The sequence below is a fragment of the Micromesistius poutassou genome, assembly GCF_964030765.1.
Source record: "Micromesistius poutassou genome assembly, chromosome: 1".
Taxonomy (NCBI): domain Eukaryota; kingdom Metazoa; phylum Chordata; class Actinopteri; order Gadiformes; family Gadidae; genus Micromesistius; species Micromesistius poutassou.
The window spans coordinates 2,153,973-2,173,972 of NC_140271.1; the positions used below are offsets into that span (position 1 = coordinate 2,153,973).

Below are 20,000 nucleotides of genomic sequence, written 5' to 3' on the forward strand. Positions count from 1 at the left end.
ATAAAGGCGGCCATTGTCTGGCCCTCTCCACCTCTTATATACCTGGAGCAGTCGTCCTGCTGCGCACTCAGCCTGTCCAGAGCCAGGCAGCCAGGCCTGGGATGGGGTTACAGGAGAGCGAGGGAGAGAGAGAGAGAGAGAGAGAGAGAGAGAGAGAGAGAGAGAGAGAGAGAGAGAGAGAGAGAGAGAGAGAGAGGAAGAGAGGAAGAGGGTGGGGAGAGGGAAAGAGAGAGAGTTAAGAGGGAGATAATTGGCAGTGAAATATAGAAAAGATTGATTAAGTTACTCCTATCCCGACCACTAGCTTTTTTTTTTTTTAATGATTACAGATTTTTTTTTAAACAAAGATATAGTATATCAAATGTGTATCTTATTTGTATATCTTATTTTACTTTTTGTGCTAAGGCAATGTAAATGTACAAAGTGTAATGAGAGAGTGTGTACAAACAATACAGAATGGGGAGATGGAGACAGATCACAGGGGGGAGTAAGAGGAGAAGATGGAGGGAAAATTAAAGAGAGCCGGATGTGAGGGATGGCCAGAGAGTGGGAGAAGGACCAAAGAGGAGTGATGGAGACAGAGAGGGTCAAATATAGACTGGGAGGAAGGGAGCGAGATAGAGCACGGGAGAGAGAGAGAGAGAGAGAGAGAGAGAGAGAGAGAGAGAGAGAGAGAGAGAGAGAGAGAGAGAGAGAGAGCGAAGGGAGAGTAAGAGTGAGAGAGCATTGAGCTATGTATGTATAAAAGGACAACAGGGAGACTGGAAGCCATTTAGCTGTGTGAGACAGGTGCATTCATCTCCTCAACATGCACGCGTCAAGGGCAACGGCAGCCTTATTGAGAAAGGAGTACCTGGGGCCGGCTATCGAAAGATGGAGCGTGTGATTAATGCATAGACCATGTGTTTGTGTGGGGGAGGCTAACAAAGTCCCACACAATCTGTGGCAATATTGATTGTTCTCTCATTTCCATGGTTCCACGATAGCAAGCAGCAGCCTACCAGAGTTATACGCCAGTCCGCCAGTTATGGACATAACAGTTTGCGGTTGTTCTGGGGTGCTCACTGAACCCCCTAGTGGCCGTGGTCAAAGGGCGATTTTAAATATCATCTATGTTTTTTATAGTAACACAGAACTGGTTACGTTATTTAAGGCCTTGGCCTATAATAATAAATACAAAGGCTAAACTAATTGTGTGACCATTTTTGACCATTTTCATAAAATATTGCCTTTTGCTTGATTCCATGGTACAGGTCAGCCTGCATATAGGCCATCTCCCATGGGCCCCCATGCCAGGCAGAGAAGGTGAGGTTACTCTCTTTTCCAGCTCCCCCACCACTGCCTTGAAAGAAGACTTTTTGACATGATCAAATAATGGCTATACTCTGATTCTGTGCGAACAAAACAACAACACCAGCTGCTAGCCCCAGAGAAAAGACATCAGTGCAGAGACTGAGTCAGGCACCCTGGTGAGAATACCACTGCTGGTATTCTGATTATTCATTTCCTTCCTAGACCAACAATCAGTTTGTACACTTGTTGTGGTTCTGGACGTCATGGATGTTTTATGGGTGGAGGGGGGGGGGGGGGGGGGGGGCAGGATGGTGCAGTGGCCAGGGTGCTTGACACGTACCAACGTACCACACACAAGTCCATGTCAAGGCAAATCTTTGAAAATGTTTGAAAGCAAAGGACCCCATTCCTTGGAACGATATCAACATCTGCCCGTCTGTCCATGGACTGACAGACCCGACATAGAGCTAGGGACTGGTTAAAATAATGCCCTCTGAGTGTGCCGTTTCGTGGTCGCTAGGAAACCCACGACTGGCAATACTGTGGAAGAAACGACTGCTTTCCCCTTTGCTCTCTCTCTCTCCCTTTCTCTCTCTCTCTTGCACATGCACACACGCAGATGCATGTAAACACACCACCGCCAGTCCACACAAACACAGACACAAACAGACAAGTACATTACTTTCATTGATTGACTTGTCTGGTTTTATTGTGTCGTGTTATATATATCAGTGGCGGCTGGTGGTTTTTAAAGTGAGGGAGGAAGGACTGCGTGCTTGGTTGCCATTGGCCTGCTTGCACTGTTAGTGGTGTATGGTGGCATAAGTATGTGAGAATCGAGTTGTTTCAGGGTGTTTTGGTGAACTACAAAATAACAGGGAGGGATAATTATGTGAATAAAATTGATACAAATTCACCAGTTGCAGCATTGTACTTTGAAAGCTGGTGGGCAGCATGTCTTGGACTACAAGGGCAGAAGGAAAGGATGCAAAGCCAATTAGTCAAATCAGGCCTACTCTTGATTTGTAAAACCAAATAAAAAAATATGGGCCTATCATTGGGCCTATTTTTGCCCTCAATGACTGAAGCTATTGGTTGTAATTTGGCTATGTTTATTTTCAGCTACAATTGTTTTAAGAAAAATGAAGACACAAGAAAAGTGATGCCATTTAAAATGCATCATGCTCTGAATCATTCACTAACATCCTTTCCACAATATTAAACAGAACGGTCAGAGTAACAAACAATTAAAAGAACAACAAGAACATAATTTCACAACTATTAACATGGGCTGTAAGCCTAACATTGTTTGAGGCAAATGTGGATGTTAGTGGATGTTTCAGAATGTTGGTCATGGTGTTAAGCCAAAGAAGATTGAGGGACTTCTCTTATAGATCAAGTCAATCCTCCTTGCTGTTTGTGTTGCAAAGACATCAGTGACCTGGTCATACCAAACGGGATATTTTTTGTGATTTTCAGTGATTTCAGAATAACGGTGAGTGTAACTCCACGTTTTCGCCACCCTTTTAGACAGCTTGGTAACCCAACGGTGAGGTACCGAAAAATAGGTAGACTCAGTGCGTTTATTTCGGCTGACTTTTGGTGGTGGAAACGCCAATATAAGCGAACCGAACAGCACCGCTCGGTGGAAACGCCAATATAATCGAACAGAGCCACACTGTAACGCAACGAACAGTAGCGCACCGCTCGGTGGAAACGAGGCATACAAGCGGGTTCGTTGGTTCTCATAGCCTAGAGACTTGAGGGGATAAACCCTCCCTCTGGGCTGCTCCACAGCCAGGGCTCCTGCTCATTGGTTCATAGCGCAGCCAGGGCTCCAGCCTATTCGTGAATAGACGTTGACGCGATTCAGAACCCTTAGCTAGTCCCACCCACTCAGAGGAGGACTTTCCTCCTCGCTCCCATTGACCCCCATGTTATCCACCGGCCGCCAGTAGTTCCCGAGAAATGAATGGGAGTCAATGGAGGCTGAGGGAGGAACGTCCTCCCCGGAGTAATATTCAATAGGCGATAGGGGGTGCTAATATCCCTTTACCCAGGGAAACAAACAACAATTCTCAACAATGTTAAGGAGGATCTTCCTCCCTCTCCTCACTGGAGAAGCCTCCACTGATATATATATATATATATATAGTTTAGGTACTGAGATCTCTCTCTCTCTTTCTCTATTTCTCTCTCTTTCTCTATTTTGCTCTCTTTCGCTCTGTCGTGCGCTCTTTCTCTCTCTCTGTCTCACTCTCTGTCTCTCTCCCGTAAGCTCTGTTTGAAAGGTGTTATCTTTTTTATGGCTGGAGTGTGATGGCTTATGTTTCATTTACAGAAAAAGGGACTTGAGATAGCTTTACAGAGAGCGGGTGTGAAGCCAAACACACCATGACACTATGGCACTCACGAACACACACGATGGTGTACACAAACACACCCATAAACACACACACACATACACACGACACATGCACACACCAACACACACGTACATACACATATTGAGGCATGCACACTCACACATACACACGCATTGAAGAATGCACAGAAATACACACACACACACACACACTGTGTAAGAATGATCAAAGAATCAAACAGGCTCCCCCTCTCATTCTCTATCTCTCTCACACACACACACACACACACACACACACACACACACACACACACACACACACACACACACACACACACACACACACACACACACACACACACACACTCCAACAATGGAGGAGTTCTGCTGTGTGAGTAAGTAAAGGATCAAAGGAAATCTTTTCATTCCAGACGCTGAGCAAAGGAGCCAGGTAGGCTTTTCTGCTGAAACCACGCAGTTTATTCAACAAAAAGAGAAGAAAGTATGAGATTCAAATGGTTGGCTGTGAAGATCAGAGAGCAGGAGACTGGCTGTGCTGGGAGCCTGACCTCAGTAACCAGCTATAACGATCATACATATGTGGAAAATATGGCATAGAAGTGATTCAGGATGAATAAAACTAAAGACAAACTCAGCATCCATTTCTACAAAATACAGCTGACAGGACAGCTACAGTTATATAATAAACTTAATGAGTGTTTTTTTTAGTAGATCAGGTGTCAAAACATGACATTTAAATGTCAACTTGATTTCAATACCAAAACAAGATGATTTAGATTCATGACGCATATCTAAACGTACGTTAACACTTCTCTTTCGTGTTGAGATCCGGGGGCCACACCTCGGTGCGAGGCGACCGGACGGACTCACGGCGACCGGACGGACTCACCGTGTTGAAGTTGGGGAAGAGGCTGAGGGGCGAGGAGCCGTTGAGTCGGAACGGCAGGAAGTGCTTGAGGTCCAGGTGTGGCTGCAGGGCCCGCCCTGGGACGGGCAGGGAGGCCAGGAGAGGGCTGGCCTGGGCCGTGGTACCTGGGGGAGAGAGAGAGAGAGAGAGAGAGAGAGAGAGAGAGATGACAGGGATTTCGGTCAACCTTCGGTACGGTTACATGCACCGAGTAACAAGGGTTACGGTCGTCGTCCGGTCGTCGCGGGTTTAAACATGCTGATTATTATTGGGTTCACGCGGTCACCGAGGTGGAGGTGACGGAGGGGCGGACGCTGTCCGGGAGTCGGCGCGGAAAGTCGTGCCAGTGCGTCGGCGGTGCTGGTGGTGGAGGTGGTCAGGGCGGAGGGTCTGATGGGGGTGGGGACGCGCGGGGCAGAGGTCAGACAGAGCAGGTGCAGAGTGGCTCAGTGAGCAGGGGGTGGAGCGGGCGGAGCTTGACTCTGATCAATCTATATCACTGTAAAAAGAACGCCTATAAACACTGTCTGTCTAGAAATAACTCGGTTTGGTGCGCCTGTCAGGGTGTGCAGGTCTGTCTATGTGTGCGTGTGTGTGTGTGTGTGTGTGTGTGTGGGGGTCTACTGAGGTGAGTCAATTCCCAGGAACAATAATAAAATAAGGTACTGTGTGTGTGTGTGTGTGTGTGTGTGTGTGTGTGTGTGTGTGTGTACATAACCAGACTCACTGGTGACCCCGCTGAGCACACCATCAGCCCTACCACAAAGATAATCCTTCACAATGCACACCTGGCCCTCATGCACACACACACACACACACACACACGCACACACGCACACACACACACACACACATTCACACTCACGTACCCACACATCATTTAATTTTAGATTTATTGGCTGAGAGACGAGTGGCTGTGTGAAAGGAAGATGTGAGATATCGGATTTCAAATGGACCGGGGGATGAAAAGATTTCTAATTTTCTGCCTGGCTGAGTGTCAGAGGGGCCGTGGTGGTCCATAGTACCCCGCCTCCGCTCCCTGCACCAGGATCAATCACCAGCGTCATCTCTGGGTCGCCATGACCACCCCAACGTTACCCTTGATATAGAGATTGTCTTAACCAACAAAAAAACATCTTAATGCAAACACACATACACACACGTACACCCACACACACACACACACACACACACACAAACACACACTATACACATGTGTAAGAATTTAGGCGTTGACGGCAGACACTCCTATAGCATACATCTGGCAGACGGGGACAACTTGCACTTTGGCGGGACGAGAAACGATAAAAACACTTGATTAGCTTTATTGTCACCCGGCTATCACGGCCACAAATCTCAGGCAACGGCGGACGAGATGTCCCAGCCCTTTGCTGGGTAAATAATAGAGGGAAAGTGAAAGAGAATTGTATCGATCGCGGAAGATCCCCCCTGAAGGCGCCCGCGGTGGACAACAGAACATAATACAGTCCAGGAGCCCCGGCCACACGGGGGGGCAGGCTGTGGATGGGTTAAGTGGACCCATCGCTACCAAGAATGGCTTGTTTTTATGTTTACTGGATTTTATTTCTATTCTTTTTTTTTGATAAGGATATCACTGTTACGTTATATCATGCAACATATATTTGTAACAAAAATAATTATAATGTATACAGGGCTCACAAGCAATTAAGATTCAAATGTCAGGGAGTTCGCGTTGCCTACTTTTTTTGGGAGTAATTTTCCGTTTCAATAATAAAATAATAGAGGTTACGGAGTGGAAGTAAAGTAAAGGAATTAAATTGGTTTAAATGTTGGGGTTAAAAAATGAATCACCTCAATTTACATTGGCCCAATTCGTGCAATTTATAAATTAAATTAAATGTACCTGCCAATGTGGCTAAATAACAAACAATGAATCATTCTAACCATGAGCGTCAGCTCTGTGTTATACAGAACATTCCTCAGTGGTGTCTTTTCTCAATATAGCTAAACTGGCATTCATCACGACCGGAGTGTCTGTTTTCCGCTGTAGCATCGGGCCCTATGGGGCCAGAGACAGAGAGGGGCCCCCGGGCTCCAGACATGTGCTAAACACTGCTGGGCCTCCACCCTGCGTGGGCCCGCCACTGCTGTCTGACACCCAGAGAGACGCAGCGCAGACCGGGCACAGCCCACAACGTGGGCCGCATACATTCAGCACACAGCTCTCTTTATCTCTCTCTCTGTCTCTCTCTATTTGTCTCTACGTCTCTCTTTCTCTGGCCCTATCCCATTTCCGCTCTCTCAGTCTTTGTCGCCACGTCTCTTTCCCATTTCCGCTCTCCCTCTGTCCCTGTCTCTCTGTCACTTTCCCTGTCTCTCTTCTCACAGCCTCACATAATCTCTCTCTCGCTCTCTTTCTTTGTATCATAAGCACGAATATATATGCATATCCACACAAACGCACACACACACACACACACACACACACACGCACACACACACACACACACACACACACACACGCACACACACACGGGCCAACAAATGAACAGTTTTTACAATCCATTCATAATACATTGTGTTATGAATCTATTCTATAAGCATGCAGGCCGAAGTGTGGCGGAGTGGAGAGGAATCCTGGGCAGTTATCAGCTGATCAAGCTTACCCACCTTTTCCAGGGCTCCCCAGGCAGCTTATTAACTCTGCTGCTGGGTCTGTTTGTCTCTCTGGGCGATAAGGCTACCAAGTCAACACACCCTTGAACACCACAGCCAGCCACCGCAAGATGGAAGAGGTGGAGGAGGAGGAGGAGATGGATGAGGAAGGAGCAGGAAGGGAGTGATGTGAGGATTGTGTGTGTGTGCGTGTGTGTGTGTGTGAGTGATATACGGATATCACACACATGCACGCACCAGCAACCACAGGAGAGGAGGAGGAGGAGGAGGATGAGGATGAGGATGAGGAGGAGGAGGAAGAGGGGAGTTGAGGGCTTGGGCTTGTGTGTGTGTGTGTGTGTGTGTGTGTGTGTGTGCGTGCGGGATATCCATCTATCACACACACACATGAGCAATCCCATACATACACGCACACCTGCCTACGTGACTGTGAAGACAAACAGCCCCTAGAGGACACAGAGTGAGTGCTCACAGCCACGTGAACACACACCTTTACCTATGTGACATACACGCATGGACGTGCCTGACATATAAGAAGCACACCAACAACACTAAATTGGGTGTTGTAGGTCTAGACTTTCTTACATGTACCTGTATAACCGTTTCAAACTGTATATGTTTGGATAACTAAGTCTCAATGTGTGAAAGTGTGTGTGTGTGTGTGTGTGGGTGTGTGTTTACATGAGTTCAAGGGGAACGGATGGCGTACCCTGAAGCGATGAATAACCTCTTTCTATCAGAGAAACTCATTCCGCCCAGTGAGCTGTGTGTATGTGTGTGTCTGTGTATGTCTGTGCGTGCGTGCGTGTGTGTGCGTGTGTGCGTGTGTGCGTGTGTGTGTGTCTCGTCTGCATATGTACCGACAGACTTTTTGTGGCTGTTTCCTCAGACCAAACTAGACGTGTCTGCCTCAGATTCCTCCATGCGTCACTTTGGAACCTCAAAGTCAGTCCAGACCGCCCAACGGAAGCTGAGGCGAAAGGCCTGAAAACAAAATGGCCGCCCCTTCCCCTCCCTCCGGCTCTTCCTCCTCCTCCTCCTCCCCCTCCTCCTGTCTCCCAGATGACTTTGCCGACAGAGACGGCCGTGTACGGCGGTGGTGTGTGTCCTCAGGCTCCTCTCCACCTCCGACAAACACAACATTTCCTGGCCGCCATGACTCACTGACGCCGATTACACAACCGCCCGGTCACATCCCATATACTCAGCCATGTGTGTTCCTGTGTACGTGTGTGTGCGTGTGTGTGTGTGTGTGTGTGTGTGTGTGTGTGTGTTTGAGTGAGTGTGTGTGTGTGTTGTGCACATATTTTTGTGTTCGATAGACATAAGCCATATTACTCTGTTTGTATTTATTTCTAACGTTCACTCAACTGAAAGGCAGATTTCAGTTGGCCTAAACAAATACAGCATCCCCCCCACCCCCCCCCCCCCCCCCCCCCCGCCTCTTACTTTGCCTTTTTTTGTTTGTCTTGCGGGCAAAGTAGGCGCTGCTTAAGACTTACTGTAATTCCCCTTGTCATCGCTCCCGCTCCCCTCTTATACTGTTTGTGACAAATTACCTCGTTCACTTTTAAATTATAGACCACCGCCCCCCCCTCCCTCCACCACTTCCCCCACCCCTCTTCCCACACACACACACACACACACACACACACACACACACACACACACAATCCCCCCCACCCAAGCCGCTTCCTCCATTCTTCAGCCTTGATTCTAGCAAAAAAAAAAGAAAATCACAAAGAAAATACCCTCTGAAGCAGAGGAGAAGTGAAGAAAAGGCAGAGACGTGGTTGTTGATGTGGAGGAGGAAGAGAAAAGAGAGAGAGAGAGAGCAGCCTCTTCTATTTCTGGTCCTGTGTAATTTCCAAGAGTGGTTGGCAGAGCGTGGCTGGCTTCTGGGGAGGTTGACTCGGGTCCTGAGGGTTTCTGCCCTTTCGCTTGCCAGCGACGTTCGTGTCTACCATGTTCATGTCAACACAATGTTGCTGTTGCACCCCGCCGCTCCTGCGTTAACTGTTCATATCCTGGGGCTCAAGTGTACAAAAAACCCCGCTAAGGTTTTGTTTGTTCCTACTTGGTCCATCAAAAATCAGTCATCAATCAGGGTTAAATGTCACAGGTAAAATAATAACAACAATCAAAGGAAGAACAATGTTGACAGCCTGTCTTTCTTTTTAAGATAGCATGCATTTGGCAAGAGGACACTTCAGGGATTTTATTTGAACGCCTTGAAGCAGTACAAAAAGAAATAGCTTTGTGTTTTGCAGTGTGTGTGTGTGTGTGTGCGTGCGTGCAAGTGTGCGTGTGTGTGTGGTGCATTAGTATGTGTGGGCATCAGCTTTGATACGTGTGGACTCTAACTAGAGCTTTACATTTTAAATGCGTGCAGCCAATCTATTGTTTGTCAAAAAAGGAAGCAAATGTTGGGTTGATGGATGTATTGCAGAGCAAGCGGAAAATATCTAATAGCTCAAAAATGGCAAGCAAAGGTAAATGGGACAGCTGACATGAGAGCTCCACCGTCGACCGCAATCTCAGACTCTAAAATAGACTTCGTCTTCCTGCTGCTAATGTGCGTTTGCTGTCTTCATGGCAAAACATGACCACATTAACATTTTACTTGTCAGGTAAAATATTAATAAATCTTTTAAATGATGAATGTATTTATTTATCCATTCCTTTAGCTCATACCCTGCCATCAATATATCAGAGTAATTACCCAATCTCGGACTAAATAGAAAAATAGAGACCCAATCAAACGGAGTTCATTGCTTGCTTGTCGTCGTATGCAGCGTCCCTCCCATCGGCATGTTGCCACTCAAGAGACTAATAGACAGATTAAAAAAAGATGTATAACGTGTTCAGTCAAGCCACAAGACAGATGACAACCAAATCTGTTTTGGGGATCGGTCCACAGCCATGCTGGCTGGCATAGCGCGGTTGGTTTCAGCCGCGTTTTTTGGTGGCGGTGTTCTCCAGTCCCGTCACAGCTCCTCCACAGCGGCCGCATGCAGCGGCGTCACCGTTTGCGGTAGTGAGGCGGTCCTCCCACGTCAGTCTTTTGATCTCATTATCATGCTGCGATAATGATTATCTGCACGCGCGGCCGCGGAGGTCGCCGGGGTCCTGGACCGTGACCAAAGTACTTCACAGCCGGGCCACACACACACACACACACACACACAACAGGGCCATGTGGTGTTTCTCATGCGTCGTGGCGGATTCAAAAGTGTACGTCAAAAAACATAACATTTAAATGATATTACTGAAACAAAACAAATGTCTGCATAACCTCTGTGGTCATGTGCACTAAATGTGCACACAGTCATGATATGTTTACTCATGGTGCATCGGGCACGCAGCTTTATCTGACCTCCCGAACCACTGATCCGGCACACACACACACACACACACACACACACACACACACACACACACACACACACACACACACACACACACACACACACACACACACACACACACACACACACACACACACACACACACACACACACCAGCCTCACAGTACACCATAGGCTGATGGGACCAGATTTGACAAGCAGCATGAAATACTGAAAAAAGCTTCAAAATCTCTTGTACACAAATATGAAAGCTGGATTTCTTTTAAAATAGGAGATACACAACAACAGAAGCCCTTGAACAGGAGTACATAATAATCATGGGTAAATACTATTTACATTTGGCCAAAATGAAATATGAATCTGCTCAGAGCTATATTTAAAATCTCTCAGAACTTGAAGGTCTATTTTGGAAGAATAATAAAAATGGTATCATCGTCATGGCTACTTGGTGTTTGAGAATTGTCCCCAGAGAAGGTGATAGAAGTTGAGAGAGAGAGAGAGAGAGAGAGAGAGAGAGAGAGAGAGAGATAGAGAGAGAGAGAGACAGACAGACAGAGACAAAGAGCAAGAGAGAGTCAGAGAGAGCAAGCCAGAAAGACGAAAGGGGGAAGGTACTGTATGGAGGCAGAGGTAAACCAAAAGAGAAAGCATTCAGAGACAAAAGCGGGCCTAATAGCCTATTATATCTGGCTTGATTCGACGGCACGAGGAGGTACTTTAATGGGAATCATTACAGCATGGACACAACATTAGCTGCTATCAGTTCTAATTAAAGACCGCTACCTCTGCCTTTCAACTGTAGCGATTTTCTGCAAATCTGAGTTTAAAAAAGGGGTAGGATTTGATTAGCAGCAACAGTACCCAGAGATAATGAAGCAATTTAAATTACCCCCACCCAACCCCCAATAGGTTTCTATACAGGCCGTGGTGGTCACAATGAGACATGGCTTTGTTTCAAACCCAATCTCATCACGGGTCATTGTACAGTGTATGGATGCATAGTCCCAGCCTTTCGAAGAAAGTAAGTAATGGAGTAATGGAGGGTTTGTTTTTGCCCGACTTCATCCTCGGAAAAAAATATATAAATACATTAAAATTGTTTCTATTTAATACAATTCCATCCGTCTCTCCACCTCACCGTGCGTATATTCAGTCTGAGAAAAATCTCTTTCTGGGTCAGTTCTGAGCGCGGCGTGGGCTGCGTCGCCCCCTGTGTGTACCGGAGTGTGTAAGTTGATGACAACGAATCCCACATGTGACGGTTTTCATTTTTGCCCTGACGGCGAAAGCGGCAAGCGTACCGTGGGCAAGATACGGTAGACACAGCACATATACATGTATGCATAAGGCCCGTCGGCGCGGGGGTTGGCACAAGCCGTCCGTCTTTGATGACAGTTGCAGTTCGCCTTGTTATGTACACACCGCTGCATTCCCCCCGTCGCCCCCTCCGTCAGGGTCTCCGTCAGACTCTTGACAAGGGAGGGACGAGGTGTAAAAAAAAAAGAAAATCCAGATGAGGTAATCAGTCGATAATCCCACGGGGGAGGCTGACGAATGAGGATCTTCTTAAAGATTCCTTCACAGCGTCTGGGCCCTTGTCAGTATTCCGTCCGACGCAATCAAGCGTTTGTCTCTCTCCTCCGTCTTCCTTCTCTCGGTGGAAATGATGGGTGGAAATAGCATGCTTAACGCAGTCTGATTACACAGGTGACTAACAACATGGTGCGAAGTGCACGCGGAAATGCACCTGTCTTTAGAAGAGAGAGGGAGAGAGAGAGCGAGGGAAAGAGGGAGGGACAGATACAGAGAGAGAGAGAGAGAGTGCATAACTTAAAATAAAGAAATTAAACAGGCTTGATCCATCTACGTCTCTGCCAACTGTACTTGGGTCGCAGACATACAGAGATGCATGCCACTTGTGGTCATCACATGGCTCTCCATTAACAGAACGAGCAATGATGGAAACACTGATCGGGAAAAGGATTGAGTGGCGAGGGATTAGCGCTAGGACAGTGGGAAATATTTGACTTGCTTACGGCGGTACACAGAGCCATTACTCATCCAAACAAGGGACAGGAGTGGATTTGGAGGAAGATCAGAGCTCAGCTAACGTCCGTCACTGTGTGGACAAAAGGTGTGCACCTAAATCAGAAGACTATGAATAAAATATAAACTGACACAGCAGGTTACATAAAATCAATACGCAAGGCCGCTGGCCTCAGCAGTGCCAGTTACCTTATCACAAAGGCGCCGACGTGCATTCAATTATGATATAGGCTTCAGAGATTGATAAACCACAAGGGTAAGGCGAAAAAAAAAAGTCAATTCAGTTGTCAGAGTTGGAATAGGGCCAGGAAAAATAGGTCAATATATTTTTTATTATTACAAGCATCTAACCATATAAAATGTAATATCTATAATATATATTCAATATATATAATGTATTAAATATACACATATATTGTTGTAATTAAACAGGGCTATAGCATGTAATAAATAATTCCATGCAAATATGAACTCCCCCAAAAAAGGTATTAGAACTGGATCACTTAACCTCTGACCCCCAGAATCAACAATTTCAAGCGGGGGTACTCGTCGGCGGAAGTACCGCGTTGCCAGGGCCAGCAAGCCGAGACGACACAACGTTCACCCCCCCTCCTCTATAATGAGTTCTGTCAGCCGCCATAACCCTCCCCCCCCCACCCCCCTCCCCCCCAAACCTGAGAAGAGCCAAGGCCCATCTGTCAAGCAGAGACCATCAGCCCCCAGCCATCCACGAACAAATTGCTCAGCCCTCCCCTACCCCCGCCCACCCCACCCCCCCCCCAACACACACACACACACACACACACACACACACACACAGACAGACACACACACACACACACGCCCTGCTGTCTCCACCACTCCCACCATCCTTCAACACCCCCCAATACACACACACACACACACATACACACACACACACACACACGCACACACTCTGCATGAGGCCACGAGAGACAGCCGGGGCACAGGGTGGGTCGGGAGTCTGGGACAGAGAGATAGATGGAGGGAGAAGACAGAGGTTGCTTTAAGTCTTACGACAGGGAGCTGGCGTACCGCGTCCCTCTATGCAGATCCCCGTTTCAGAGCTCTGTATCCATGAGCGTGACGGCGTGATCAAACATAAAAAAAGACCCTGTGTGTGTGTGTGCGTGCGTGCGTGCGTGTGCGCGTACTTTCTGTCAGAGCCCGAGGCTTGGGATCCTTAATAAGTAGCCTGAACTTTTTTTTCCCCTCATCGGCCTCCCATTGGTTTTGAAAGATAGCGACATCTGTCGCGCTAGAGCCTCCAGTTATTCCTAAATTAGCCGCGACAATATGGGGGTAAAGTTTTGAAAACCCTTAAAAAATGATCAGAGGGCAGGGTAGAACACATTGAACACATCCGTCTGTGGCCATAACCTAGATTTCATTTTTTTTTTTCCCCGCCCTTTGCCATGTGGTGTTACCGGGGGTAACCCGACTAATTTGGGATATTACTGCACCTGAGCACCTGAACGAGTGGAGGGAGGGATGGGGTGAGAGTGGGGGGGGGGAGGGGAGGGGAGGGGAAGCAGGCTGACAACGAGTGGTGCAACAGTGCTACACTTGCTACACCCCTGAACAAAAAGAACTCAGAAATCACTGACCAGAATAATGTGTTTGTGTGTCCCTTTCAAAAATGTAATCGTCTTCATCCTCTATTTTACAGTACCCAGTTCACATCACACATTGTCGTGATGATGGGAATTTCCGTTCAGTCTTGGGGCAGAAGCTGCTCTGATTGGATATGTCAATAGATTAATGACCATGTGTTGCCCTTTTACCCTCATGACAGTGAACAGGTGTGACCTCATTAATCAGATAAAAATGAGGTCAGGTAGAAAGGTAGAGGAACCAATTTAGGAGTAAGGACTACAATACATACATTTAGGCTAAGCTAAATATAAAACCATTAATGTCAAATATCCACCAATTTAACCCGGAAAGTAAAGATGACTTTAGAAATGTGACAGGGTCACAATTTCTTTCATGAGAATGATTGGGGTTAGCAATGTGTTGTATTAGAGAGATATTAAAAGTGATACAGACCAGGTGAAAATGTTAATAACTTTCATAAATATCAAGTTTACAGAGCACCAGAGTTGCTAACTTTGATTGCTCATTATAATCTGATTAGCATGGTGGGCTAGCGGCCCGGGTTGGCTCGCACGGGAAGAGAGGATCAGCTGTGGGGGGAGAAATAAGTGAGCGACAAAATTTGCCTGATCATTTTATCTGCAGAATTGGCAGGATCAGTGTTGCCGACGTCCCAGAGCAATCTCACAGAACGTAGACATAATCCAAACCATTATTATAGCACACAGGAGACCAGAAAAATACGTTCCTTTTGATCTGCGCATGCAATAAACATTAAAAATTAACACATCTCCTTAACTTCCTCTGAACGATGTGAACTGTGCAAGAACAGCAGAGGTGACGACGTTACACGGGATGAATTGTTTAAATAGGGGACAATATCCACAGTGTATTCTAGCATGAACATTCCCCTTTATTTATGCAAGCACCAAGCCCTCTCATTTACTCACAGGAGGAGATGAAACAAAAAAAATGTATTGTTATGCAAAATAACTCTTCTTAGCTACCTAGTTTTGCCAATGACCCCCTAGCTAGCATTCATCTGCTGGTTGCCTCTATTCCAGCTGTGTCACTTTCCTTTAAACCACCAAGACTTTTAATTCCTTGCTCTGTCGTGCTCGTCGTTTTCATGTCCTTTGTTTTCGACTTTTCTATTAACACGTCTCATTTGAATTCCACTCCTGGTTGTATGTGGCGATCCAATTAAAACGCCCCGAACCGAAATTCTTGCCGCTGCTACGACTGCTGAGAAACAAGCAATAAAGTCTTCGCTGTAGGCTCGGAGTCGGATGTGTTTTCGCAGATATCGTTTATTGGAAATGCACGTGTCTGCAAAGTTGGAACGCAACAAAAGAGGGACATCATGCAGATGTTAGGGTGTATTGCGTATAAAATGCAATGGCAGCACTCAAGCGCCTCCAGCTGGGAGGTTCCACACAGTGGTGATTAGGGGTGTAATGGCTCCCTTACAAAAAAAAAGTACAGTAGGGGTGAAACTGGATGGAGAAAAAAAATCTGCAGATTTTGGAGTCAAAGCCATATAAATGATATATAAACAGTGATACACTTTATATAAGCGGGACTTTAACACTTTATTATAAACACAGCTACTTACATTGACGCAGAGAGAGTGAGCAGTCAGTGGTTGGATCCACCATCATAATCATGTCTCTGAAAGCTGTGATTCCTTGCGGACGAATGCGAGGTCAACAATAAATCAGTAACCGACAATCAAACACGTTGAGCCATTTATCTCAAAACCATCCAAGTACTATTCAGTCCACGGGCGTGAGCTAAATCTAAAACACAAATAACTCACTCTCCCTACAGCCTTCAGTCAAGATTATGCAACCAACTCAGATCGATACAAGGAACCACCCAAAGACTTGGATGGGTTTAACATCTACAGCCATATCCCGAAATTGAAGACACGGTATTAAAATACATGGTTAGGATTAATTAATGATAAAAAAAAACGATTCCCACTAGTATCGTTTTTTTTTTATATAAAATGATTTGGTGCAATCAATCACTGGTCTGGCCTTGGGAAATGAATGAGGTACTTCAGGTTCCAACCTGAATGGTAATTGTTTCAAATCAGCCTCATACTTCAACGTCATTCGAAGAATTATTGCTGGTGAGAGGGGAGATTAATCTACAAACGCACATCTGGGGGACATAATTCACCCGCTTTCGGAGAAATACCTTGCGGTTTCATTATGTCGGCCTGATTTTCCTCAGCTCGTTACAGTGCATGCCATTAAACTAAGGTGAAAGGACGCCTGGCTAAATGGTTGGCAGGCAAAGCAGTCTCGTGTATGTTTCACATACATACGCGCTTGAATATCACAGTGACTGTATATTCAAATGCATACTGAATGCGTGTACAAAGGGCTGGCTAACTGCTTCTATAGTAACTGAATGAAATGAAAGCAGATGTCAGACCCAGGCGTTCCACCTGTCACTGTAATGTGTCTAATGTATGCATCCCTTTCCAAGAAATGTAGCGTAATATTTGTTGTGCTCATTTAAAACGGCGATAACAAAAAACACTTACTAAGAGCCTACGGCCTGACATTTCTCTCTTTTTCATGCCCCTGCTCTTTTCTGTTCCAACCATTATTTATGTGTGTGTGTGTGTGTGTGTGTGTGTGTGTGTTTGAGAGTGTTAGCGAGTGACTGAGCAAGCAAGTGTGAGACCGCTAGAGAAAGTGAGAGAGAGAGAGAGAGAGAGAGACAGAGAGAGAGAGAGAGAGAGAGAGAGAGTAGAGAGTATTTATGATTTTATCACATCCAAGTTTTACCACCTGCTATTAAAAAGGGAGTCATCCTCTGCCAAGCAGCAGGCCTCTCGGAGCTGCATCAGCTGACAATCAGCCTCTGAATGATGAGCGATTCGGAGGGACCGAGAGCACGGAGGAGGCAGTCCATGCATCAGTCATCTCTGAGGGGAAACAGCTGCGAGAACAGGAACCTTTAGGGACCAGGGCTTTGGGGGGGGGGGGGGGGGGGGGGGGTGTTTAGCTAGGAGCCATCACAGCCTCTTTGTTGCCGTCTTTCCTTCCTCTCCTTCACTCAAGAGTGCCGGTGCAGTGATGTCTCATGTCACAAGAAGACAACAAAACAAAACAAAAAAACCCATGGCATCGTTTACCGAGCGACCGCAGCGGTGACGGAGAACAAAAACGATTGCCTTGACAACCAGCTAACAGCTGTTATCGCTTTTTATTTTAATTTTTTATGTGTCATACAAACATGACGGTGGGTTTGAAAAACCAATCCACGCGTTGCCATCCACGATAGCGTTGTAGTACCCCCATTGCTCCAACCTCGGCTCTATGGCTCTGTCGCTGTGGCTGGATGCAGAGTGGCGGGGGACTGTGGTGGATAAGGATTCTTATCACAGCTTCAGCAGCTGTTGTGCGAGTGTGTGTTACAACCCCTGTGTCCCCCGTCCCCCCCCCCCCCCCCCCGTCCCCGTCCCCCTACGGGCCAGCTGCAAGACTTCAGTGGTCGGGGAGTGGAGAGAGGAGCCTGGAGGCATGGGCTGAGGGGGCTCGGGGGTTAAATGGAGGGGAGAGAAAGAAAGAGGGGGTCTCGTGGAGGCTGATGCATCACTGGACCCGGTAGCGATCCCCTTCGCCGTCGCCGTGGTGGGCGGGCTGATTGCGCGTCCTGCTAACCCCAGGAAAGCAGGGTCGGAATGGAGGGAGTTGATAAAGAAAAATGAAATTGCTCCTCCAAAGCAAGTCAGCAGCCCTGGTTTGTTATCCATCCATCCAACCCCTCAGCGTGCTCCTATTGCTCGCACGTGCAACCGCGCGATCTAGCTCCAGGTCAGCTCACCACAGCAATACTCTCTCTTTGGAGATTAGGGGGAGCGAGTGTATGGGGAGGGGGGAAGGAGAGGGTATATGGATGGGGAATGGGAGAGGAGGGCACCGGGAGAAGGAGAGGGGATGCAGAGTTCACGACTGTTGCAGTGAAATGTGTACTGTTGTTTTTGTTGCATTCAGAAGACACTTTGTTGAGATGTATTTGGCATCTCAGAGATGAAGCTATTATGCGCAAATACAAATCCACACAAAAACCTGCTCTCCCTGTACTGTGCTCCGTTGTTTTCCTCAACTGCACTTTATTTGTAGCTATTCCAATTTTGATTGTATGCTTTTAAAGTGCTCAGCCTTACTTGCGAGTCACTTGGATAAGAGTGTCTACTAGATCACACTGACCCTGTATGTAATGTAAATGAGAGAAGGGAATGGTTTTCTGCTCGGAATGTCCCAGGATCAACCCTTTTAGTCCTGTGTTTAGTCCTGATCCAGCACGCTTCCTGCATCAGGGCAGTGCCCGTCATCGCAGGCTTCCCGACTTCCATCCACTGAGGTCAGAGTTTCTAATTTCTCTCGTTAGCAGGAGTCCAATAGAAGATGACCGCGTGCATCCTTGGGAGGAGTCTTTGCTAATCTAGGAAGGGGGTAGTATCGTGTTGGTGGGCGGCTGGGGGGATGGTGTGTGTGTGTGTGTGTGGGGGGGGGGGCATCAGCTGTTGCAGTCGTGCCTGCCACACACCTGAATTATTCATTTCCTGTTTACAGAGGGCGACAGGTGCATGACCTCAGCGGCCCGGGGCTGAGGCACCTGGGAGGAGCGGTGACAGGATGGGGAGGCTGGGGAGAGGAGGGGGGGGGGGGGGGGGGAGGGCAAGGGAGCCTCAGCAGGATAGGAAGGAGGAGGATGAAGGAGAAGGAGGAGGAGGAGAGGGGAGCGAAATACAACTCCTGGTCTACTCTCTCTGTTGGCCGGAAGCTTCACGATCAAAAGCCAGAATCACTTTTAATTCTCCACGACGGTGAGCTCCACAGCTTTACATTGGCATTGAACCAAAGGGGGAAATACAAAGTGGAGTGGAGGGGATGGGGTGTGAATAAAAAAATGCAGCAGTATACTTACAGCAAAATCAATTAGAATTAAAACTGCGAGCAGTGTTGAGGGAGTCAAGCTGATAAACTAATTAAACAAAATTAAAACATAAACTACCAAGTTTGGTTATGATATGTCAAAGGGCTGCTGAGAAACAGGCTTACTTGCTGTTTGGCGGCTTTGTGGTCAAATTTGATTGGCTGTTGCGGCCAAACGGTTTTGAATTTGAAGATTCTGTGTATAAGTTTTGTGAGGCATGGTCTGAGCAACATATGTGCCAAGTTTGGAGATGATTGGACAAAATGTGTGATGTGTGAAACATTTAGAAGGTTTTTGACATAAACCAAGATGGCGGACAATTTATCATGACGCAATATGACGTCATAGGGTGCGTTGAACTCGGCTTGGCCCAAGGATTCCAATGATGCCTTGTTTGTTAATATTGGTTGAATGTGTCAAAAGTTATAAACATGAATGCATGTCCAACTTTGACCTGTTGGTGGCGCTAGAGCTCATGGGCTAGCGACTTCAAATTTGCTGTGAGGGCTTATGGGACTGTCCTGAATCACTGTGCCAAATTTCACAACCTTTTGCCATTGGGTTCTATGGGCTGCCATAGACTCCCATTGAATGAAAATAATATTTGAACTGTTGGTGGCGCTAGAGCTCATGGGCTAGCGACCTCAAATTTGCTGTGAGGGCTTATGGGACTGTCCTGAATCAGTGTGCCAAATTTCACAACTTTTTACCATGGGGTTCTATGGGCTGCCATAGACTCCAATGGCAGGTAAATAATAATAAT

At 46.9% G+C, this 20,000-nt stretch overlaps 1 protein-coding gene across 1 annotated transcript in view; it reads right to left on the reverse strand.

The window, feature by feature from the left end:
• Nucleotides 1-20,000, reverse strand: part of znf385c (zinc finger protein 385C) — a gene marked incomplete at its 5' end in the record, with an annotated part of 81,706 nt that overhangs the window by 20,010 nt on the left and 41,696 nt on the right. Inside the window, one exon of the mRNA XM_084488471.1 lies at nt 4,569-4,711. Within this exon, the coding sequence (XP_084344597.1) occupies nt 4,569-4,711 (143 nt within the window). The remainder of the gene's footprint in view (nt 1-4,568; nt 4,712-20,000) is intronic.